The sequence below is a fragment of the Caenorhabditis remanei genome, chromosome IV (assembly GCF_010183535.1).
Source record: "Caenorhabditis remanei strain PX506 chromosome IV, whole genome shotgun sequence".
NCBI classification, from domain to species: domain Eukaryota; kingdom Metazoa; phylum Nematoda; class Chromadorea; order Rhabditida; family Rhabditidae; genus Caenorhabditis; species Caenorhabditis remanei.
The window spans coordinates 18,030,638-18,054,721 of record NC_071331.1 but is presented as its reverse complement, the minus strand read 5'-3'; the positions used below and the strand labels follow the sequence as shown (position 1 = coordinate 18,054,721).

The window sequence follows — 24,084 nt, the reverse complement described above, 5'->3', positions numbered from 1 at the left end:
CTCTTCTCCAAACATCTTCCACTTCATTTTTGAATCTTTCAGAATGTCGACGTCAACTGAAAGCCCTGATACACCTACAACTTCTCAACCTCTTCTACCCAAACAGACGTCATTCGTCGTAAATGATCTTGAAGAACGGATAAGAGAAAGTGCACGAATTGCGAGTCCAAAAAGAGCTCCTAGTCTACCGGATCCTCGAATTCTGTCGGATCTCGAAACGCATACGAAGGAAATTGTGGGAAACATCGATACAATGCTTTGAGACATGCGTGGATCTCTTCACGGAATGTCCGATTTAACACTAGAATCTCTACAATGCTACAATTCTGGAGTGGAAAAAGCATGTGATGCTGCTGATTCGAATGTGAAGTCGACGTACGCGATTCTGGCAAAAGTGGAAGAAGTCAATCAATCGATGGGAAGTGTGCAGAAGTTGGCTGGTCAGATGTAAGAGAAGATAACATAAAAAATCAATAAAACAATTCAATCTGTTTCAGAAAGGAAATGCGACGACTCGTGGAACTATTCGAAACACTCTTCCATGGAAGTTTGAAGTGAGAAGTGTGATGGAAATTCAGATTGTGAACAAGTTGCTAAAATTTCATTTGTATTGAATTTTTTGTATACATAAATGAACATTGTAAATTTAGCGGAATTGATCAAAAAGAACGATAAGTGAAGAGAAAGCTGAATATCGTGGAAATACAGTTTCACTCATTGTGCCGCATATTGAGGTCGTCTCATCCAAATTGAAAATATGAGTGACCTTACCAGAGAAATTAGATCAGATGGAGTATACAAAAGAGGATTTATAACTGCAACGCGTCCGCAACGCACCAGACCATCTATTAGTAACCGACTTCTCGGGAAGTCTTTACTGCTATATATTCTTATTGACAAACCTTATCATGGAACTTGTTCAAGTTATTCGACCTATAAGAATACTGTATTTCCCTATAATTGTTTTATACCAAATAATTAGAGAGTTGAATCCTATTGAATTGTAAGTTATATTTAAAAAAATTATTTTTGCATTATTCGAATAACTACTAGCAACCAACATGAGTCTTATGAGTCTTTCCATTGGTTTTCCAGAATTGATTTCGCCTCGCTCTCTAATCGATGTCGTATTGTTGTTAAATCTGCAGTTCGTAAGAATTCTTTTGAATTAAGTGTTCGATTCCATAAAATCCCGCAAGTAGAAATATGCGAGGAGGAATGCTACGATTTGGTGGAGCCTTATTTGGATAGAAGATATCATCATCTGGATTCAGTTATAACACTTCGGACATACTTCCAAAGTTACGAGATGGTATCTGTCATCTGGACACAATTATGGACTGATTATATATGTAGTATTTTTAATTGCAAAGTTCACTATCTTCACATTCAATCTGATGAATGCAGTGGAGCCCTTCTCTCTATTGTGGAATGGTTAAAAAATCGTCAAGAATCAATACCCGAATTCTCTTTGACTGATCCGAATTCCATTAGCGAGAATCTTTCTTCAGTATTCAGGAATCTCGATATCACAAACTCTTTGTGTTTATCTATGTTTCAGAGTAATTTGATCAATCCGGTTGATTTCAAGTTCAATATGAATTTTGTGTTTATCGAAGGGCATTTGCCTTCAGTCAAGTGGATTACCATAGATAATCTACTTGCTTCCAATTGTATGCATTTCTGCCTCTATTGTTCTCCATTCACAGACGTTGACCTGAATAGGTTTTTGAAGGAATGGGTTAACGGGTCGAATCCCAGATTGAATGCTTTAACAATGTTCGTGAAAGAAATAGATAATACCATTTTAATTGGGGAATTGGATGTTGAAGAGCGAGATGGTTCTGTGGAACGAATCTATCATCAGTGAGTTGTTTCTCAGTTTTTCAACAAAAGATTATCAGATGGGTTTGTCAAACACAGAACGCTCATTTTTATAATTAAGAGTTTTTCAAATATATGTTTCAGTCCGCAACTTCATTGTGGTTCGATTAAGATGAGAGGAGGGACCGATGTTAGAAACTGTAACGGGATATTGGCAACGTTCAAAACTGGAAGAATGCAAGCTGGGGGATGGTGGCCTTTCACGATGATTGTATGGAATCGAAACTAGGTAATAACAATAGAATACTCGTTTTTGATCGTTATAAATATTCTTGTGTATTCGATTATCATTTCCCACATAACTTTGTTATTCATTGCGTTGGAAAAATAATATTCATTTTTTCAGTCAAATTACTTGCAATGTGCTCCTTCCAGTCCTGATCTGTCTGTTTCTGGATATGACGCTGGTCCAATAATTCCGTTTCTCCTATAAACATATCGACTCCAAAAGTGAACTCCGGTCGCCGTTCGACTTTTAGCAAGAATGCAGAAAAAAGTTGTTGGTTTTCTCTACAATGCTACAATTCTGGAGTGGAAAAAGCATGCGATGCTGCCGATTCGAATGTGAAGTCGACGTACGCGATGCTGGCAAAAGTGGAAGAAGTCAATCAATCGATGGGAAATGTGCAGAAGTTGGCTGGTCAGATGTAAGAGCAAATAAATAGAAAATCAATAAAACAATTCAATCTGTTTCAGAAAGGAAATGCGACGACTCGTGGAACTATTCGAAACACTCTTCCATGGAAGTTTGAAGTGAGCAATGAGATATTCAGATTGTAAACAATTTGCTGAAATTTTATTTGTATTGTATGTTTTGTATACATAAATGAACATAATTTATTGAGCCGAATTCAGTTCTTTTTCTATGCGATAAAAAAGAAAGTGAAGGCAAACAAGGAATGTAAAGATGAGATGATCCGAAGCAACTAGATACGAGTGGTCCTGCATGGGCAAACAAATAATACAGAAACGGACTTCTGTACGCAACGCGTCCGCAACGCGCTTCCATTCTGCCCATGAGTAATCGACTTTTTGAAAAGATTTGAGTATTGCTACCTATTTTTATTATTACTAAAAACTTTATCATGAAACCTGTTCGTGATTGTCGACCTATGAGAATATTGCATTTACCCATAATCATTCTACACAAAATAATTCTAAACTTAACTCCTGCTGACATGAAAGTCAAGTAAAATCGATCTAAATCTTAAATGTTTCTGTAAAGAATTTGAAATGGTTTTAGTTTTAGCAACAGAAAAATACCCGAACAAAAGTTTAAAATTATGAGAATTTTTTAAAATCATTCCAGAGTTGACTTCGCGTTGATTTCAAAACGGTGTCGTTATGTTGTAAAGTCTGCAGTTCCTCGAGACTATTTCAAAATTAATGTCTGTTTTTCCAACACATCCCGCATATTTCTGCAAACAGATAAATATCGTTACGATTTGATGAGACCGCCTTTGTATGGAATTGGCACTAAGCCAGATCCAACTATTAGACTTCGGATGCGTTTCATCAGAAACGAGTTGTCATCAGCAAACTGGACAAAGAGATGGGTTGATAACGTATCATTTCTTTTTAACTGCAAAGTTCATTCCCTTCAAATCGAATCTGGCGAATGTAGCAAATCTTTCTTGTCCATTGTCGAATGGTTACAAAACAAACAAAAGTCAATCGAGATGTTCTCTGTGAAAGGACCCGAGGTTGCCAGTCAAAATCTTTCACTCATATTTGAACGACTCGAAATCAAACATATGTTGTCTTTGAATTTGAATCATAAAGCTGAAGTCAGACCGAGTCTTATCAAATTCAACATGGATATCGTCGAACTGTATGGATCTCCTCTTTCAATGATGTGGATCACTTTAGAGAGCATTCTGTCATCTAACTGCGTCTGTTTCAATCTGGACAATTCGAATTTAACAGATTTGAATTTGAATCGGTTCATGAAAGAATGGGTGAGGGGGTCGAATCCTAGATTAAAGTCGTTGCGGTTGAAAATCAAAAAAGTAAATCTGGAAAATTTACTGGATGAATTGGAGTTAGAGGAACCGGATGGAACTGTGGATCGAGTTTTTAATCTGTGAGTTGCTTTAAGAATTGAAATAGATACATACAGTTCTTGAAGATGTTTCTAGTACATTCTCTTTTTCAGTCCGGGTATCTTAGTGCGGCCGATTGATATGACGAGTGGAACTGACATCAACACTTTGGACGGAAGATTGGGAACGTTCAAAGTAGAAGATGATGAATTCTCTGATGAATTACAACTTTTCACAATGGTTTTTTGGAGTTGAAAAGTAAAATTTTAGTTGTATTGTATGTTCTGTATACATAAATGAACATAATTTATTGAGCCGAATTCAGTTCTTTTTCTATGCGATAAGAAAGAAAATGTTGAAAAATACTACAATTTCTGATCTGAAGTCATATTTGTTTACATTATTACGTTTTTGTTGAAATTAACCACGACTTGGAAGGTTCTTTTGAAAAGTCTATTCCCTGCAAGCCTATGGATACTTACCCTCCATAATATGGAATGCTGGTATCTAAACTAGTCCCTGCAATCCTATGGGTAACTATGTATTAGTCTCCATTTTGTGGCTTGCTGGTTTATAGGCTGAATAGAATATTCTCTGCAAGCCTATGGGTTGGTCTCCATATTGTAAGCCTATGGGTATCTATTGGCCTCCATATTATGGTTTACTAAAACCTATGGGTACTTACCCTGCATAAAATGGATTACTGGTTCATTGACAACAAAGTCAATCGCCTGCAATCCTATGCGAATCTATTGGTCTCCATCTAACAGTTTGCTGGTTTAAAGACTGACAAGGGAACCTTCCAAGTTTGGGTCAATTCCAACAAAAACAAAAAGTATTGCTGCTTCCAAAGTATTCTAAAGCGCGATGCGAGAGAAAGCTTTTAGGCGTCCCTTCGTGCAAACTCACTTACCGTGGCAAGCAGAATAGTTGGAAATGACCAAGAAAGTGAGAAACACGCGGTGAAAAAACAACTAATGACCGGTGTTCTGGTTTAATAAATTACGCGTGGGACAACGGTCAACTTCCCTCTTACAAGATAATCACGGCAGCCCTCCCTGCAATTCTAAATGTTCATATGGTTTATTTTTTGCTATACTACAATGGATCCGTTATGTGCAGTTTCAAGTTTTCGAATCAATCTGTCCAAAACGGATCGCACGCGTGAAAAGTGGAAAGTAGGAATTTCTTGCGATTTTGAAATCTCTGAATTTCGACATCAGGTTTTGAAAAGAGATGACTACGAACTCAAAAGACTTCTATTTCGTTGAACTGTTTGTTTTGTTGGAATTCACCCCGACTTGGAAGGTTCCTTTGTGAAGTCTATTCTCCGCAAACAGATGGGTACTTACCCTCCATAATATGGAATGCTGGTATCTGAACTAGTCCCTGCAATCCTATGGGTATCTATTGGCCTCCATATTTTAAGCCTATGGGGTGGCATATTATGGTTTACTAAAACCTATGGGTACTTACCCTGCATAAAATGGATTACTGGTTCATTGACAACAAAGTCAATCGCCTGCAATCCTATGCGAATCTATTGGTCTCCATCTAACGGTTTGCTGGTTTAAAGACTGACAAGGGAACCTTCCAAGTTTGGGTCAATTCCAACAAAAACAAATAGCATTGTTAGTTTCAGGGTACTACACAAAGGGCGGGACGAGAGCAGGCTTCTGGGTGTCCCTTGGTGCAAACTCACATTCCGTGACGAGCAGAGTAGTTAGAAATAAACAAGAGAGTGAGAAACACGCGGTGAAAAAACAAATGATAAGCGGTGTTCTGGTTTAATAAATTTCGCGTGGGACGAATGTCAAGTTCCCTCTTACAAAATAATCACGGTAGCTCTCCCTGCAATTCTAAATGTTCTTTGGTTTTCTTTTCGCTATACTTCAATGGATCCGTTGTGTACGGTCTCAAGTTTGCAAACAACTTTATCCGAAACGAATCGCACGCGTGAAAAGTTGAAAATAGGAATCTCCCGTGTCGCTGAAAACTCTGAAACTTCGGCATAAAATATAATACGATTTAGAAAAGGGATGATTATGAACTCAAAGGTTTTCTAATTGGCTGTACTATTTGTTTTCGTTGGAATTAACCACGACTTGGAAGGTTCGTTTGTGAAGTCTATTCTCCGCAAACAGATGGGTACTTACCCTCCATAATATGGAATACTGGTATCTGAACTAGTCCCTGCAATCCTATGGGTAACTATGTATTAGTCTCCATTTTGTGGCTTGCTGGGTTATAGTCTGAATAGACTATTTCCTGCGAGCCAATGGGTATCTATTGGTCTCCATATTTTAAGCCTATGGGTATCTATTGGCCTCCATATTGTGGTTAACTAGAACCTATTGGTACTTACCCTGCATAAAATGGATTACTGGTTCATTGACAACAAAGTCAATCGCCTGCAATCCTATGCGAATCTATTGGTCTCCATCTAACAGTTTGCTGGTTTAAAGACTGACAAGGGAACCTTCCAAGTTTGGGTCAATTCCAACAAAAACAAAAAGTATTGCTGCTTCCAAAGTATTCTACAGCGCGATGCGAGAGAAATCTTCTAGGCGTCTCTTCGTGCAAACTCACTTACCGTGGCGAGCAGAGTAGTTGGAAATGAACAAGAAAGTGAGAAACACGCGGTGAAAAAACAACTAATGACCGGTGTTCTGGTTTAATAAATTACGCGTGGTACAAAGGTCAAGTTCCTTTTTACTAGATACATTTACGGTTCGTTTTCAGACGAAATAAGACAACTCTTTGATCTCCGCGCTGAGCTACATACGGTTCTATTCTTACTCCCATCTCAATCCTTTGCTGATCGTCGACGATAGATCGGAAGGTGGCGCGGAGAATGACAGAGTGAGACGTCATTTGAGGAAAGCTGTAAAACTCATATTTTCCAACTCCAAAGTTTTTGAAAGAGAAACTAACCAGACAAGAGACGATGGAGGAGAGACGACATCGCGGGTCAAATATAAAATTCAAACTGATTGAAGTTTGTTTTTACCGATAAGGTCGGATGAATTGAGTCGGCCAGGTCACGCCAATTTTTATGATTGGTTTTATTTCTTATTCAGAACAAAGGAAACGCAGGATTTGAACGTGACATACCCACCACAAAGTCACACTTTTCAGTTTATAGTCAGTATAAGCTGATCCCCTTCCTTTAGAATAATTTGGCCTTACATTTTATGTTTCATTTTCACCTGTTTTCCTCAGAATCATCTGTTTCATTGTCTGTAAAAGTTGGGGAATATTAAGAATCAAAAACCGTTATAATGTGTTGTACTTCCTCTTTATCATAATAATCTTTTCTTAATAATTTTCTTTTTTTAAATTTAAAATTGTTAGCATTTTGCTTCTTATTTTTGTAATTAGTTGGTATTTCTAGTAATACAACAGACGCGTCTGCTTGACTGTCGAAAGTGTGTGAATCAGCAAAAAGGGAACAAGTGAAGTAGAACTTGAAATGATTGTTATTTTCAAACATAAACAAATGTAAAGACCAAATAAACGTAAAAACATCAAATATATCCAAGCTACATTTTGAAAAATTCGAAATGAATGACTTTTGATATTTCTCAAAAATCATAAAACTTCGCAGGGTTGGAAACATGAAAATTCAGTTTGTATGTGAGGACCACTTATGAAAATTGTAAGATCTAACCTTAATTTATATTAAATAATTCAAAAACTCTATGCTTTATCGCTAATTTTTTTTTCCGAGAAACGTAAAAAATAATTTGTTTGGATTTCTCTTATTTCCGAAAATTACACAATTTCACCGGGGTGGAAAACAAGAAAACCAGAGTTATACATTAGGATCACCTACAAAAACATGGGATCTAGACTGTTTTTATCTGGAAACATAGAAAAAAGCAAATGTTTATCGCTGATTTTCAGCACGCAGTGACAGGAAAAGCAAAAACTTCCCATTTCGGGTCTCCCTTATTATCGAAAATCACAGTAGCTTAGCAATATTTTAAACTATGACACCCTATTACAACCAAGTATTTATGTGTTAAGATGGGATCCCAATCAATAATAGTGCCGATGTCATTCACCAATCCGTTCAGATCATCTGGATAAATGGGTGAGGGCACTAGTAACGGCAGTAGTGCAAACAATACACTCTTCTATTACCCACTAAGATCATCTAGATTAACGAGTGCAGCAACGCAGTTGCAACGTATTCTGCTAGTCGACTCTATTCTCTGTTCATTTTTTTTCGGTAGACATGAGAAGAGAACGCCTCGGTTCCCGATTTCCTCTTCTGCAACTCCCAATGGTTCCTTTGAAACAAGTTATGAGTAATTGGGATCTTTATAAATTGTAAGTTGTAACTTTTTTTTTAGAACATTCCGTTTATTTGTAATTGTATTATAGATTCGACTTCTCATTGATTTCTAAACGGAGCCGTATGGCAGTAAAGGTGCATAGTATGTCATCTTCAATTGAATTGAGTGTGACATTCAATCAACATTTCGGAATATGTGCTAAAAAAGGAGAAACAGATTATCACTTTCAATTTTCAATGTTAAATCCTAGAAATCAATACTTGAACAGAATCACTCCCTTTGAGCATGAGTCAGATGACTGGTATAACTCATTAAACCTGAACAAACTATGGATCGATTATTTATGCACTATCTATAAATCACGGCCTCCAGCGGAGGCCCTCTCAATGAACTGCGCGCAGTACTTTGAGAGGGCCTCTGTGGGAGGCCGTGATAAATGTGATGTGGCTTCTATTACATTAGGAAGAGATATCTGTAATGGGAAGTTTGCTTCTCTTTCGAACTGGTTGAATGGTCGTCAGAAGGCTCTGAAAAATTGCGTTATTCTTGGTCCGGTGGTAGATTCAAAAGAGATTTCCATATTTCTAGATAACTGTAAAATCACTCGTTATCTTCTCATCGATCGAGATCAAAGCTTAAAAATTGAACCTATCCACTGCAATTTTCAAATGGATCTTCTGGAAATTCATAGTGTAACCTCCACTGACTGGTTAAGTATTGACACTATTCTGACTTCTGATTGTATTCAAATTATACTGGGAAATTTCAAATTTGATGAGACAGATTTGAACCGTTTTCTGAAAGAGTGGATTAACGGGTCTAACCAACGACTGAAGCGTTTCCGAGTGATAGTGAAGGATTTGAATTTAGAAGTTCTGACAAGTGGAATTGAAGTTGAGGAGATACCGGTTACCGTAGAGAGAATTTTTGAAAAGTAAGTTGATTCCTATCTAATCTAATGTCTTCCAACTCTTTTCAGCAAAGAATGTGGATCAAAAAAGTTGAAGTTGAAAGGTGGATACGATATTCGAAACAACAAAGGAATGCTAGCTACCTTCCTTAAGACTCCCAATCCTAAGTACCCAATTGGAACTGTCCAATTCGACATGTTTGTATGGGAATGACCTCAACGGTTGCCGTATTTTTCTTGTTCTTTCATGGTGTACTTATTTGGAATTCAATCTACTCTGCTACTTAAAACTATTGTTTTCTTATTTTATTGCACGGTATTTTAATAAAGTAACCAACTCTTGAGTTTCTTTTCGATAGCGGATGTGTCTTTATGTTCGATTCTTGAGAAAATTTGAACGAATTATTCTTAATGATTAGTTGAAACATGAAATGCTATTGAACTCAGAAAAGAATAGTACAAAACAGAATCTTATTGACCACCCTCCGGCCACACCACCATTTCGAACGAGAATTTTCGATCTGAATCGAGATAATCTCTATCTATTATTTGTTGGAATGTTGCTCGTCTTCCATCTTTACTAAGTATGTCCGTTCCACCTTCAAACACGCAAGGTCCCCGGAGAACTCTGAAAAATATATGAATAATATTAAACAACTTAAATCTAGACTTAAACTCACGGTATACGATAACTTCTCACAATCGAAGCATTCACTTCCTCCACCTCAATTCCATCGGTAAGTATCTTGTGATCTAAAGGTCTGAGATCTAATGAAAGATACTTCATTCGAAAATTGCATCCATTTATCCATGCTTTCAAATATCTATTCATATCAGATGACGTGAATGAGAATGATGTCAAATCGATATGAATGCAATTGAAATTCATTATATTATCCAATGTAATCCACTGGTCTAAATTGTAGGCGTGCAGCCACAAGTTATCCATTTCAAATTTTGGATTTAACCTTTTCCCCATGTGAGATTTTGAAAAATTTGCTATATCGAGGCGTTCTTTAATATTCATATTTTTACAAAGAGAAATAATATCAGCAATATCTTCTTTCGTATTAAAATCGATCTCTACATCATCTATTGATTTTTGACGGTGATTCAACCAGGACAGTATTTTCAATACATTTCCAGAGCACTGGTCAGCACACATGCTTAAGCGATGAATTTCTGTGTTTAAGACATAAGACACATAGTCGAACATCCATATAATATTACGAATGCTAATGTCTTCGAATATGAAATTCAAATAATACATTTCATCCTCCCAGTCAGTTCGATTTCTCTGCTCAAATGGAATTTCGATCACATGCTCCTCCGTTCCATCGAGTACGAAAGCTCGTGAATTCATCCAAAACAATAATTTCAGTTTGAATCGTTTCCTGGGAATTACTGAATGAAGTCTCATCATTGTTCGCTTTGAAACATTTGATAATACAAGTCTAAAACATGTTTATGAGCTCTGAATATATATTTTAAAATCTTACAAATCGATTGGAATCCAATTGGCGCATATTCGTCTCAGTACGACAAGTGGAAGTTTAAGAAGGGGAAAGGATGGATTCGGTAGCATGAAAAACTTTGAAGACCACAGTAGATTTTAATTGAGGGTGGATATGAGTTAAATATGTGATGTCGATCAGAAAACGTTTCAAACGATGATGACTCGCCTCTCCACTGCAATTTCCAAATGGTATTTAATATTGATTTTAAATCAATGGTCCATGTGGCGCGTCGCGGTTGCGTCACGGATTGTTTGAGACGTTTTCTGATCGACCGCACAGTTTTAATATCCACACATCTGATTTTTTCGAAGTATTCCATGCTACCGAATTCATCCTTTCCCCTCCTTAAACTTCCACTTGTCGTGCTCAGACGAATATACGCCAATTGGGCTCCAATCGATTTGTAAGATTTTAAAATACATATTCTGAGCTCATAAAAATGTTTCAAACTTTTATTATCAAATGTTTCAAAACGAACAATGATGAGACTTCATTCAGTAATTCCCAGGAAACGTTTCAAACTGAAAGTGTTGTTTTGGATGAATTCACGAGCTATCGTACTTGATGGAACGAAGGTGCATGCGATCGATATTCCATTTGAGCAGAGAAATCGAATTAACTGGAAGGATGAAATGTATTCTTTGAATTTCATTTTCGAAGACATTAGCATTCTTAATATTATTCGGAAGTTCGACCAGATGTCTTACGTCTTCAACACAGAAATTCATCGCTTAAGCGTGAATGCTGACCAGTGCTTTGGAAGTGTATCGAGAATACTGCGCTGGTTTAATCACCGTCAAAAATCAATTGATGATGTGCGAATTGATTTTAATACGCTAGAAGATATTGCTGATATTATTTCACTTTGTCAAACTTTAAATATTAAAAAAAAGCCTCGACATAGCTAATTTTTCGAAATCTCACATAGGGGGAAAAGCTAAATCCAAAATTTGAAATGGATAACTTGTGGTTGCATGCCTACAATTTAAACAAGTGGATTACATTGGATAATATAATGGATTTCGATTGCATTCATATCGATTTGACATCATTCTCATTCACGTCATCTGATATGAATAGATATTTGAAAGCATGGATAAATGGATGCAATTATCGAATGAAGTACCTCTAATTGGGAGTCAGACTTTTAGATCTCAAGATACTTACTGATGGAATTGAGGTGGAGGAAGCGAATGCTTCGATTGTGAGAAGTTACAATAGCAAGTGGGTTTCGGTCTAGACTCCAGTTGCGTAATATTACTCATTTAACTTTCAGACTTCTCATAGGACCTGCCGTGTTTGAAGATGGAACGAACATACGTAGTAAAGATGGAAGACGAGCAACATTCAAACAAATAATAGATAGAGATTATCTCGATTCAGAACGACACTTCCCGTTCAAAATGGTGGTGTGGCCGGCGGATGATCAATAAGATTCTGTTTTGTACTATTATTTTCTGAGTTTATAGCATTTCATGTTTCAACTTATAATTAAAAATAATTTGCTTAATTTTTCTCACGAATCGAACATAAACACACGCTCGCAGCAATAAGATGAAGAGTACTGTACTAATTCATTTATCAAAAAAAAAACTCAAGAGCTGGTTATTTCATTTTATAAATATAAAAAAAGGTAAAATTTACATTAATAAAGTTATCAAACTTATTATGAAATGTTCAAAAGTTCATCGTGAATCCAGTCGTAGCTACAAAATCCGGTGCGATGAATTGAATCGTATTTGTAGAAACAAATGACTGTTCCAACTGTTATAACAGCTGTACCAACAGATATTAATATTATCGGATCATATCCATAATCGACAAAAATTGCCATGAGCGATATTATTATATAGCATAAAGAGTTCGAAAAATAGAATGTTAATGTCTGAAATGAAGCAGTGCTTGGCAAAGGAGCACATTTAGAAGCTTTAAACCAAAAGCAGAAACTCACAGGTCTTGGATTCAGAAAAATTAATTTTCTGGCTTCGTTTCTCAACACTAACAGCTTCTCCCCGTTTCGAATTTCTTTTTGGCATTTTGAGAATAATGGTCTGGAAGAATATAATGGTCCCTTATTGTTAATTCCATTATTTTTAGTTTAGTTAATTCACAACTTTTTATCAAAGGGTAACTGGAAGAAGGAATGCCCCGAATTGCGCAGTTCTTACATGAAACTTGAAATTTTTGAAAAAAAAACACAGAAATAGTAAAAGAAAGCTCGGCCTTGACAATTGATTTATTCCCCATCGCATAAGTGCACAAATAACTAATGCGGACGGATCCAAATGTGGGCAGAATGTTCTGCTCTTTTTTATTTGGTCTCGTTATTCACATAAGTAGAGCAAGTCCTATGTACTGTTCTGTTCATGGTTACGTTACTGGTCAGTCAGTTTTACAAATGGTTCAAAAAATACCGATTCTCACTGTTACGGAATCACAGATTGGCTCAACTAGTACATAGTGTAAGTACAGTACCGTGCAGTAACATATACAATTTGGCCTTTTTCAGTGGTAAATGACCAACTTTGAGTGGGTGTTACGGTATCACTGATTGTCTCACAAAGTAAATCATGTAAAAACCATACAGAAAAAAGGTAGAGCTTTATTTTTGTAGTTGACAACTTTTTTGTACGAGCACTCCCTAGCAAGTTACACATCGACAAAGTAATTTCGTCCTCAAATCGACCAATTTCAGTGTAAAATAGTGCAATTTCTGAAATATTGTCTTAAAATTACTATAACTCTAGGGAGTGTTAGTACAAACAATTTCAACTGAAACCTTCCAAATTTTACAACCTTTCGGCCGGTTCTGTGCCTGTTATGGTATCACAGATTGTCTCAATTACTAGTAGTATAAGTAGATCAAACCAAGATCTGCATTTTTGTAGTTAACAGCTTTTTTCCTGATTCCATCCCCAGAGAATTGTACCACGGCAAAGAAATTATACTTTTTAATTTCCTCCGTTCCAGTACTACAACTGTTCTTCAAACTGCTACAAAGAGCCCAAACTAATAACTGCTTCATTGTTTCCATACCCGTAATCACCACAAAATATACAAATGAAATCTTAAATAAACACGACTCTTTTTGATACTCTAAATATTAATCGGAGTCGCTGTAGACGTGGCTGTATTATGCACCGGATGAGTTTTCGCAGCGTAGACATTCTTCCAGATCTCCGCAAAACAAACTGAACTATGAAACCGATAGAATATTGTCAACGGGGAGAAACTTCGAACAAGAAACACCCATGATCGTTTTCCATAGTATTCTGAAAAGATGGATCAGATGATAATCCTGGAATCAAGTGGATACCTATAATAACCTCCGAGACTCCAGCTTTTTCACTTTCAAACAAATTCATGAAGAATATCGCGAGATTCGCTGTCAAAAGGAAAGTGATCGCCTGTTTTCCTGGTTGTGCCTCCCTATCCTCTCCACCCATTCGAACACTTCTTGCCACGTGTAACAGGAATGTTTGGGTACCGACCTACAAAATATGTCTCATATTCAATCCGTCTGCATATCCAAATATCCAGAGACTCACCTGAATCAATCTAAAAATATGCACGAATAATAAAATGAACGAGAAGGAGTTCCACGCCTTGTCTCCGGTTAGTCCAACTAAACCAGCCACAGAATATATGAGCTCACCGACTAGACCAATCGATAATAGAATCTGATCTAGAAGTTCTTGATCAGAATTCTGAATATGCGTCTTCTTGTTAAAATATTTCAAAGCACGCATTTGATATATTGCAGTGAGAACTCCAATCGTGGACAGGACATACTGAAAATATATTTATGAAAAAAATCTGAATCTGAATCTCTCACCTGAAACATATCCGTAAACGCATAGACATACGCGGCCTTCTCTGACCTATGCATCATTGTGAATCCATAATAAACCACCATCGAAGTGAATGTAACCGCTAGAAAAGCTAGTCCCAGAAACAGTCCAGTCGTGGTTTTTGAGCAGTCCACACGGATTTGATGCTTTCTTTTAACGTAGGTGGAGCCATGGTCTTGTCGACCTAAAAATCAGAAAATGAGTTTTGTTTCAGGCGTCAAAAAACAATACCTATATTCCTCCATACAATATACATTACAGCAGCTGCAATCAGAGAGTACTCGACAATAGAAGTGAACATAATTTCAGAAAGACTTCCTAAGAAACACTCCACAGCTTGACAGCTCCCTTGACCCATTTTCATGTCGTGATCATCTTCTCTCGAACTTTCCGAAAACAGGTCCTTGGAATTCTCAGCAGAAAGTTCCGATGAGTGGCTCTGGTTTTGAACGACAGGACGATGTTTAAACACTTCTCTGAATACAAAATTAGTTAGTTTAATCCAATTCAAAAAACGAAAACCAACCTGATCTCCTTCTCCATAACTCCCTCTTCCATCAATACATATCGAATCCATGTCCACAAATTAGCCGCCACCAAATGCATTGTCCCAATTCTCGCCACCATATGAGACCCAGTGATCGACAGTTTCCAGTTGCAAAATATGAAATGCATTTGGATAAAAATGAATAAAATTGCACAGATATCGAGGGAGATCGACAGACCAGAACAGGTGGGATCAAGGTCACACAGGAAGACAAGGAAAGCGTAGTAGACAACACCAGTTACACCGAATACTGGAAGAAAAGTTGTAATTGTTCCTAGTTATTGCAAGCTCACTTACCAACAGATCCTAATCTCAAAAAGAGACTTCCAGCTGATGGACTACTATGTGTCACTTTTCTTACTGTAGCCGCTGCAGAACTTAGTGAGTCCGAAGATGGGCTCACTTTAGGCCTGGTTAAGCAGACTCCGAACATTTTCTGAAATTGAAAACAATACTTTTTAAAATTGAAACTCCAAACTCATTCATCAACTCACCCTCAAGTAGTCCATAGTCGAATACCACCTCGGATTAAGAAGTAGAACAATATACATGTAGAAAAAGAAAACAAGTGAGCCACCGTACATGTACAATCCGAAAATCTGGAATTAAATGAATTTTGAGCTTTCTTAATAGATACTCACAATATCTTTCTTATTCAGTTTTCTTGATTCTTCATCATTCAGTAAGTGTGCCAACTCCAAAACTAATGAGAATATTGTCAAGAATAATGCATAGAATACGGTACATGCTGTGAGTAGAGATGTTCTGAAAATTTATCATTGTAAAAAAGAAAAAAGCAATTTTTGACTCTCTCAATCCATCCCAAACGTTACCTGGCACTAGGACCGAGAGAGTTCTCATCAACCGACAATAATCTCAACATGATCGTCTGAATAAGTGAACAGATTCTCCCATTCCGACGACGGGAAGGAGAAGCTTTCACTGGATTGCGTCTAGTTTCGACGACGATTGAGAATAAACTGTCGAGGTGTGGCATTTTGGTAAACACTGTACTATTCGGAAGAAGCAGAAAAAAGAAGAAGACGGGATGGGGGGAATGATCAAAGTGACATTGGAACACACACATTTCTGCATGTTCTTCGCTCTCTCTCTCCCTGACTAATTATAGTATTTGGAAGGGGATTATTCTTGTAAGAAAACGAACAGAGAGACACTTTCCGATCAAGACGATTGAAAAGTTATTTGATCAGATCTAAGATGTTTGGACCCGGAAATAAAACTGGAGAGTACAGTTTTTACTAGGCAGTACAGTACCGAGCAGTAAGATATACAATTTGGCATTTTTCAGTTGAAAATGACCAACTTTGAGAGAGTGTTACGGTATCACTGATTGTCCCACAAAGTAAATTATGTATAAACCATACAGAACAAATGTAGAGCTTCATTTTTGTTGTTGACAACTTTTTTGTACGATAACTCCTTAGAGAGTTATGGTCATTTTAAGAGGACAGCTCAAAAATCGTTCAATTTTGCACTGAAATTGGTCGATTTGAAAGAGTAATTACTTTGTCGCTACGTAACTTGCTAGGAAGTGCCCGTAAAAAAGTTGTCAACTACAAAAATGAAGCTCTACTTTTGATCTGTATGATCTATTAAAAACCTGCAGGATGTGACACTTAAAACTACTTAGATTCATTGTCAAAGCTGGACAATTTCGACTGAAACAGCCAAACTTCATAACCGATTGACCGGTACTGTATATTTTGATCCGATGTACGAAAAAATTAGGCCATGAAACTCAACGTTCGGTCTGCAAATCTTACAAAAGCTGAAATTCTCGGGCAACCGGCTATTCCGTGACAAAGTTAAACTGAAAACGGTCAAAGTTCATAACCTATTGACTGGCACTGTAGGCCTAAATCCAGACTAGACCAACTCTGAAAATATTGGTTTCCGGTGTTGTCCCAACTTAAATCCATTAATCTAGATCATGATTTAGATATACTTTTACCAAGACACAGACAAAGGCCTGGGCATAGACCGATCCCCTACGTCATCTACTATTTTCTTTTGGAACTTATATTTTTGTCAAACACAGTCACCTCCCACACCTTAAACGCCCGCTATTCTCCCCTCCCCTCCCATGTATGCTTGTTCCATTGAACTCACTTTGCTATTTTGTCCCTCATCCAGGTGGTCTCCGCCGATTCGGGCGTCTTGTCAATATCTGTCGTCGATCCGTTCTCACTGTCGTTTTCGCTAATCGAATAGTTCGAATCGATTCGTGTTAGCTGCAAATAAATGAACAAACAAATCCATAAATGAAATGTCTAGACTCACTTGTACCGGTCGTTCGATGTGTTCGGAGAATCGTACGTGGTCCAGTGCCTCATTTTGCTGAAATACAAGTTATTGTGGAATGTTTTTCAGAAAGTGTTGGTATACCGTTGGTATTCCCATTGTTTCTTGTTCTTCGACCGGTTGATTGTCTGATTCTTGTTGTCCTCCAGCTTCTCGTAGACTGAAATTATTAAAGACGTAACTTATTTAAAATCATCAAAGACTCACTCAAAATTTGAAGTCTTCAGCCAGGCAGATGTGAAATCACACGATGCCCTGCGATCCACAGTGCTTCGTGAAGAAGGACGTCGAAATAGTGAGAAACGACGGGTTGGATGATGTTGAGGATTCGGCGGAGGAGCCGGACGAATCTCCGAAAGACACCGGCTTAGTGGACGGTCTGGTTCGGTGCCTGACATTTTTGGAGGAATGAATGATTTGGGAATTGAAGGGAAGAGAGAAGTTATAATGGGAAATGTTTCATGTTTTAAGTAAAAACTATCTATTGTTTTGGTTATGGTATCAATTGTTTGGAAGCGTTGTTTTTATTAAATTGAAGTTTTTCCAGAAAGAAACGTTGAGTTGAATCATAGAAAAAATTTCAGAAACAATTGAATGAGAATGTTTGAACAGTTGCTTTTTGGACAGCTGTTCATCTGACCTTTTGTCGAATTTCAGTAAAACAAACGTTCGTTTTTTCAGAACTAACTTTTTTGCTGAGGCTAACTTTTTGCTGAGGCTAACTTTTTGCTGAGGCTAACATTTTGCTGAGGCTAAAATAATTGTTTTCCTAAAAAATACTATTTTTCCTCAAGTTTTCACCAAATGTTCTGCTGTAATTCTCTCCCGTAGATTCGAACTAATGTAATGCACGAAAATTAAAGAAAACATTTGACCGATTGTAACTTTTGCAAAAAAAGCTTTTGAAGATTATCTCGTTAAAAATGGATATCCAGATTTGATCTACAAACTCTACAAAAATGTATTTCAGGGGAGATTCTGTGACTCCGTAAAACTATTTGAAAAGTTGAGGATTTTTCAGATTTTTCAACTGAAAATTGTCAATAGGCTCAAAATATACCAAGCAAAACCTACACCGATTGTTGAGATTATCAAAATCTGAATGTGAGAAAACTCAAGCGAGAAAGTAACTGATAACCGGTAAAACCGAACCTCCTAACCTCCCCAAAAAACCGGGGGAATGAACAAAAACTGTCATTTCACATTTTGACAGGACTCGATTGTTTCTCTCTCTCTTCCATTTCTTTTTCGGAAGGTGCACCCTCTCTCCGGTTTGAACTCACAGGGCGGCTCAAACGATCTCATGCTCTGTGAGCCAAGAAGAAGAAGCACTCGTTTCGATTGTTCATCGAAAAGAAAACAAGCCGTGAAATGGGAATTACCACGGAGGGAGGGAGGGTCAGTCTGTTTGTTGGTCAAACCCAGGCAGACTGTCCAGCTCTTTCTCTCTCTCTCTCTAACTAATACGAAGATGAAAAAGAGAAGAGAAAAAGGACAAAAGGAACTATGACACATACATATACTGTACTAAGATGCACTTTTATGAAAGTTCCAAAACCAGCGAGTCCAAAAAAAGGTGACGTATCAGACAGGTAAGTGAGCATATTGTGTAACCATCTTTTGATGGCAAAAGCCGAAAGATCGGCACGAAAGAAGCAAGGGGCAAAAACCTGTTCCACGGTCAACAACACAACAAATATCATGTACAACATATATCGGTGAGCTCATGAGAAATTATTCCCCGTCCTCCTCCTCCCTTACAATTGACGACATGAAACACGGATGCTCTGGTTGATGAACTATCCAGTTGAACATTGGTGGCCTAGAAAAAGCTAGTCCACGGCTACACACACTTACCGTATCTATCGCTTGATTCTTCTGCAATAATAGGGCATGTCATTTGACTTGCCATTCGCTCGAATCTTGTTGGCAACCCAGGCCTAGTGGGAGTTGAGGCTTGAGAAGGGAATGGAGTTGTTTCAGTGTGAGCCAGTATTTCCTGTAATTCGGTACATAGATTTGAGAATTGTTACTGAGTGGCCAAAGAGGTGTTTTTCCCGTAATTTGGAAGTTTGGTAAATATTCGGAAAGCCAAATATGGCAGGAAAGTCAACAAACAATCGAACAGGTGTACGGTTGAAGACTACAAAATTGAAAGGACTGTTACGTTGACACGGGTAATTGAAAGATTTCAATTTTTTTCCAACAATATCAGAATACATCTCTGAAAGTTAGTAATTTTCAGGAAAATTGACTTTCCAAATACTGATATTTATCTTTCACGACTTTATCCCAAATTTCATAACCCGTACATAAATACAAATTTTACCCTCAAATCAGAAATCGAATCCTCACTCTCATGAATACTTGCCAACTCGATTGTGCTCTGTCGTTTCATCTGGAAATTAATTTTAATTAAAAAAAGAACGCTGCAAATGAAAAATGAATGAGAAAAGTAAATGAGTTGAGAGAATCTTTTTATTTTCACCCCCGATCAAAGTGCCAATAAGTAACAATATTGACTCGATTGTTTGCTCATTTATTGCCAGTTGAGATGGCATACCTAAAAATGAAATAAAAATGATTTTCAGCTGGACATCAGAAAAAAAGAATCATATCACATTATTGAAAAAGTTGAGATTCAATTGAGATGCTGCTTTTGCTACCATCAAATTAATTAATTTTACCTATTTTCATTGGTTTCCAAAAAGTTAGTTTGGTACCAGCAATCCAGTTTCCATTACTCGAAAATTCGATATTTTTTCTGAATATGTATCAGCAATGAAACCGTTCTGAAAATCATAAAGATCCATCCGATGTCACCACTCAAAGTTCTCTTTTTTCCTCTGATTAATCAGTGAGTAATCCGTTCAATATTTGCTCTTATCAGCCACTATTTATAAAATGAAGCTTCTCACTTTGCAACTGGTTTATTCATGAAATGAGGAACTTTGGATTGTGGTGTTGGATAACAAACAGAAACAAAGGCATATCCCGAGGGAGTTAGGCCGGTCAGAATTTTCGACCCAAATTTCCTACTGGCCCCAAATAGGCTGGTTGCACCAGACCCAATCTAAGTGTTTTTTCATAAGTTCCATATTGTGTGTTAAATTCAAATTAATTATAAGCCTGAGACCTTCTGTTTCAAAATTTTGAAGAAAGAAATTTTTGATTTTTCAGCAGACATCGTTCCTGTAATATCGACACTTTCCAACAGAAATAGGCTTGTTTCCGTGAATCAGGAAAAGAACAAGACACCAACAAACGGAACGAAAAATTACTTATGAAATTGTATTCAGATTCTCAATAAATTGTTTCAGTTTAAAAACGCGCCGAAGACACCCCAACCCCGATAGATATCTCTTCTTCTATTTAAATTCGACCAGAACATTGAACCCGGCCGCCTGTCCCCTCCTGCCAACATCATTTCTCTTTACGTAGGTACGGATTATCTTTCGAAAAAAAGAGAGAATGGAAAGAGAGACAAAGATATATTCTTTTTTGAAAAGTTGTCTATTTTACCTTTTTCAACCTTTTTCCTGGTTACGAGTATAACAATCCCATATCAAAATATCCCGACAAGACGAGAATCGGATGAGGGGAATCTCGAGAGCACTCGTTCATTTCATTGTATTAGTTCAGATAATGTGTTGTGTTTATTATGCAACTAATATGGTTAGTTTCATCTCTTCAAATCATTCGGAAAACCTTTAAATTCTCAGTTGCAGATCCGCCGTCATCAAGGTTTTTCTCTTCAACATTCGACATCAGATGCTCCAAATCGAAAATATGAAGGAGAGTATATAAAGTATGAGACTAAAAAGTATGGATCCGATTTCTGTGTCGCTTATAATGTGACCAGAGCGACTGGAGATTTTCGAGACGATGGGTTGGAACCGATCTCACTTGTACTTCATGCCACGTCGCATTATATGAGAGAGATTGAGGGACAGGTAAGGGAACTTTTGAACTTTTTTCGGTGAAAAGGAATGAGGAGGGATACATTTTCTGATTACCAAGTAACACTATTATGTGCTTTATTTCTCTGAAAAGAAAAATTTGGAAATTTAATATGATGATAGAGATGATCGTGACTTTACTGCCGCACATTCAGATGTTCAACTGTTTAGAATAGGATCTCGACACCTCATAATTTATTTTTTCAATTTCATACCCGAGACAAATTGGAACCGGTGAGAATCTGGCCAGAAATATCTTTTATTTAAAAATGTTTAGTTCCAAATTGACCCATTCAAAACGCCAACTTTCGATATGTCTTGGTTTCAAAACTGATGATTTCATCATATCCCAAAGCCTTCGAACCTATGATTTCCGATTTTTGCCTCCATTTCCTATTTCCAGCCAAGCAGGTGCTTCGAAATCTGACATTCTGTTTTGTAGTTTGACTAGTTCCGTGTTCAAAAATATCGGATGATGTCACTGAAAATTGAATAGATCAAACTAAATACTAGAGTAATCCTAATAAAAAGGCAAACTTTGACCATTCGTTAGTCTCTATGCAAAAAAGGGGAAAAATTGACAACTTTGAAAAAAAAACGTTTCAGTGTTCCTCTCGTAACTGGAATGGCCCAATCTCCGTTTCCCTTTTCGTTGATCGTACTTCAAGTGAAGCAGTCGATTATCTTCATGAAGTGCATCGGTGTTCCACGAAAGTTAATCAGAAGGTATCGCAATCTGAATGTGAAAGTTGGAATTAAGAGTTTTCAGCTAAGCCTCCACATTGTCTACCGAATGTCTCCATTCCAAAAAGTGTGTGATCCCATTATAGTGAAACGATCGTTGAGAAAATGCAGCACGTTCAATGCAACTATAAGTGAGTTCTCAAACCTACCATATCCTAACTGATATTTTCTAGGATCACGAGAGCGTGGTCGTGTGATCCCTCCGTTTCAAATCTATCCAATTAATGTTATGAGAAATGTTGCAAGAAAAGGAGCTTTGTCGTATATTCATATGACTGCTGACGTAGAAATGGTATTCAGTGAGGGATTCGCAGTAAAAATGAAAGCGTTGGCAAATAAATATATTACTGAGAAGGATAAGAAGTTATTAGTGATACGGTATGTTTTCTCGGCCTCGTGATTTTCAGAAAATTTTTATTTTTAAAGAAGATTCGAAGTGGATAACAAGGCACATGTGCCTGTAGATCATAAGGAGTTGTTTGTGATGATCAAAGCTTTCCGTGCATTCGAGTTCCATCACAAATATTTCCCAGCGGGGCACACGATCGAGTCTTTATGGCAATGGTTCCGGATGAGTAAGAATCAAACGGAAGCCTATGCGTGGCAGATTGATTATAAGTAAGTCTCCATTTCATTGTTCTCGCTCCCTGATACAGGAACATTTTCAGAAGCAGTTCCTGGGAAGCACAATTAATTCTCCATCGAAAAGATCCCTACAACCCGGAATACATTCCAACTAGAATTCGTGACCAGCAGAGTCTGGTCTACGAGTTGTGTCGTGCGAATTATACATTTCACCTGGCATCGCACGTATTCAATGTTCATCGAGGAGTCAAAACTCAAGAAACTAATCTGTCATCAGCGGTGCTCACACATCAGAAACGGTTAAGGACTCGGTAAGGAGACTACTGTAGGAATTTTGGAAGCTTCTCATCTCGGCTTCATTTAAAACGTGTTACGGGTGGAATAAGGGCTTCAATTTTCATGAAGTAGGTAGATCAAACCTAGAGCTATATTTTTGTAGTTGACAACTTTTTGTGAGGACACTCCCTAGCAAGTTACAAGTCGGAAGTGAAAACCCGAAAACGGAAGTCGGAATTCCGCACGATACAAATCAGTTGCTCATTACAAACCTATACTCCTAGGTTTGATCTACATTTCCGGTACAAAATTGAAAGTATCAGACAATTTGTGTCACCACAATACGCTCTCCAAGTACATACGTTCAATCTGAAAACAGTAAACAAGTGCGTCTATTTTGAACCCAGAAAGAACCTGAACTTGGAAATAATCGTTCCGTTTATTCCAGATCATACAAAAGATTCATGCACTATATCAACAGTACGTATCCGGACACTTTCGACCAATGCGGAAAATTCGTCATGTGAAAAATAAGAAGATCTCATTTTAATTGTTTTTGGTTTTTGTTTTCTGTCATTTCGGGTACTAGTTCAAGAAATTTATTGTCTTTTTGAAAGTTTTATGTATGAATTTTAGAAAAAACAGGCAGTTTTATGACTTTCAGTCAGCGATTTTTTCACTCTGGTCTCGCAAAATAACAGACAGAAATTGTTACTCACGAACTTTAAATATCGTTTGATGCCAAGAACTAAGCGTCCACTACAAAAGTTTAGATCTAGGTTTGATCTACAAACATTTTACTCGTGACTTCCTGCTAGAACCCTAAAGTTAGCCATGTGCTAGAACCTTAAGTTTAGCCCTATCTAGACACAAAAAAACCATTTTTCTGATCTTATAAATCTGAAAATTTATAACGATTAACAACGCGAATAACATGTAAATCGATTTATTTTGCCTCAAATCAATTTGTGCCAAAATGCAATATACAATTAGATGTTTCAGAGATGGTGATGATTCGAACCGGGCGGGGGGAAATAATATAAATTAAAGAGAATTGTTTGCTGTTTCAAAAAAAGAAATGAGATGCGTGGGGTGTGTGGGGTGGGGGGCGATGATGTTGACTCGTGGTAGATGTTGGTGAAATAA

General features: G+C 37.3%; 7 protein-coding genes across 7 annotated transcripts; 5 read left to right on the top strand and 2 right to left on the bottom strand.

Moving 5' to 3' along the window:
- Positions 1-43: 43 nt before the first annotated feature.
- Positions 44-262, top strand: GCK72_015015 (uncharacterized protein; the record flags this gene model as incomplete). The annotated part of the gene is made up of 1 exon (XM_053730576.1): positions 44-262. One exon carries the CDS (start codon positions 44-46, stop codon positions 260-262), a length of 219 nt encoding a protein of 72 aa, XP_053585348.1.
- Positions 263-286: 24 nt separating this feature from the next.
- On the top strand, positions 287-4,181 carry GCK72_015014 (uncharacterized protein; the record flags this gene model as incomplete). Its single annotated transcript, XM_003108674.2, has 7 exons — positions 287-447; positions 498-554; positions 1,096-1,866; positions 2,364-2,531; positions 2,581-2,637; positions 3,194-3,967; positions 4,040-4,181. 7 exons carry the CDS (start codon positions 287-289, stop codon positions 4,179-4,181), a joined length of 2,130 nt encoding a protein of 709 aa, XP_003108722.2.
- A 4,714-nt stretch (positions 4,182-8,895) lies between these two features.
- On the top strand, positions 8,896-9,351 carry GCK72_015013 (uncharacterized protein; the record flags this gene model as incomplete). The annotated part of the gene is made up of 2 exons (XM_003108418.2): positions 8,896-9,161; positions 9,207-9,351. The coding sequence occupies 2 exons, from the start codon at positions 8,896-8,898 to the stop codon at positions 9,349-9,351; spliced, it is 411 nt and encodes a 136-aa protein (XP_003108466.2).
- Positions 9,352-9,608: 257 nt separating this feature from the next.
- On the bottom strand, positions 9,609-10,086 carry GCK72_015012 (uncharacterized protein; the record flags this gene model as incomplete). Its single annotated transcript, XM_003108717.2, has 2 exons — positions 9,609-9,765; positions 9,818-10,086. 2 exons carry the CDS (start codon positions 10,084-10,086, stop codon positions 9,609-9,611), a joined length of 426 nt encoding a protein of 141 aa, XP_003108765.2.
- A 1,523-nt stretch (positions 10,087-11,609) lies between these two features.
- GCK72_015011 (uncharacterized protein) lies at positions 11,610-12,087 on the top strand (the record flags this gene model as incomplete). Its single annotated transcript, XM_053730575.1, has 2 exons — positions 11,610-11,776; positions 11,931-12,087. 2 exons carry the CDS (start codon positions 11,610-11,612, stop codon positions 12,085-12,087), a joined length of 324 nt encoding a protein of 107 aa, XP_053585347.1.
- Positions 12,088-13,750: 1,663 nt separating this feature from the next.
- On the bottom strand, positions 13,751-21,142 carry GCK72_015010 (uncharacterized protein; the record flags this gene model as incomplete). Its single annotated transcript, XM_053730574.1, has 16 exons — positions 13,751-13,926; positions 13,971-14,145; positions 14,203-14,445; positions 14,490-14,689; positions 14,737-14,981; positions 15,032-15,302; positions 15,350-15,488; positions 15,547-15,651; positions 15,694-15,817; positions 17,183-17,304; positions 17,354-17,410; positions 17,459-17,534; positions 17,582-17,765; positions 19,232-19,373; positions 19,704-19,772; positions 21,083-21,142. The coding sequence occupies 16 exons, from the start codon at positions 21,140-21,142 to the stop codon at positions 13,751-13,753; spliced, it is 2,388 nt and encodes a 795-aa protein (XP_053585346.1).
- Positions 21,020-23,465, top strand: GCK72_015009 (uncharacterized protein; the record flags this gene model as incomplete). The annotated part of the gene is made up of 8 exons (XM_053730573.1): positions 21,020-21,049; positions 21,103-21,327; positions 21,940-22,059; positions 22,103-22,208; positions 22,251-22,455; positions 22,504-22,695; positions 22,746-22,973; positions 23,387-23,465. The coding sequence occupies 8 exons, from the start codon at positions 21,020-21,022 to the stop codon at positions 23,463-23,465; spliced, it is 1,185 nt and encodes a 394-aa protein (XP_053585345.1).
- Positions 23,466-24,084: the final 619 nt, after the last annotated feature.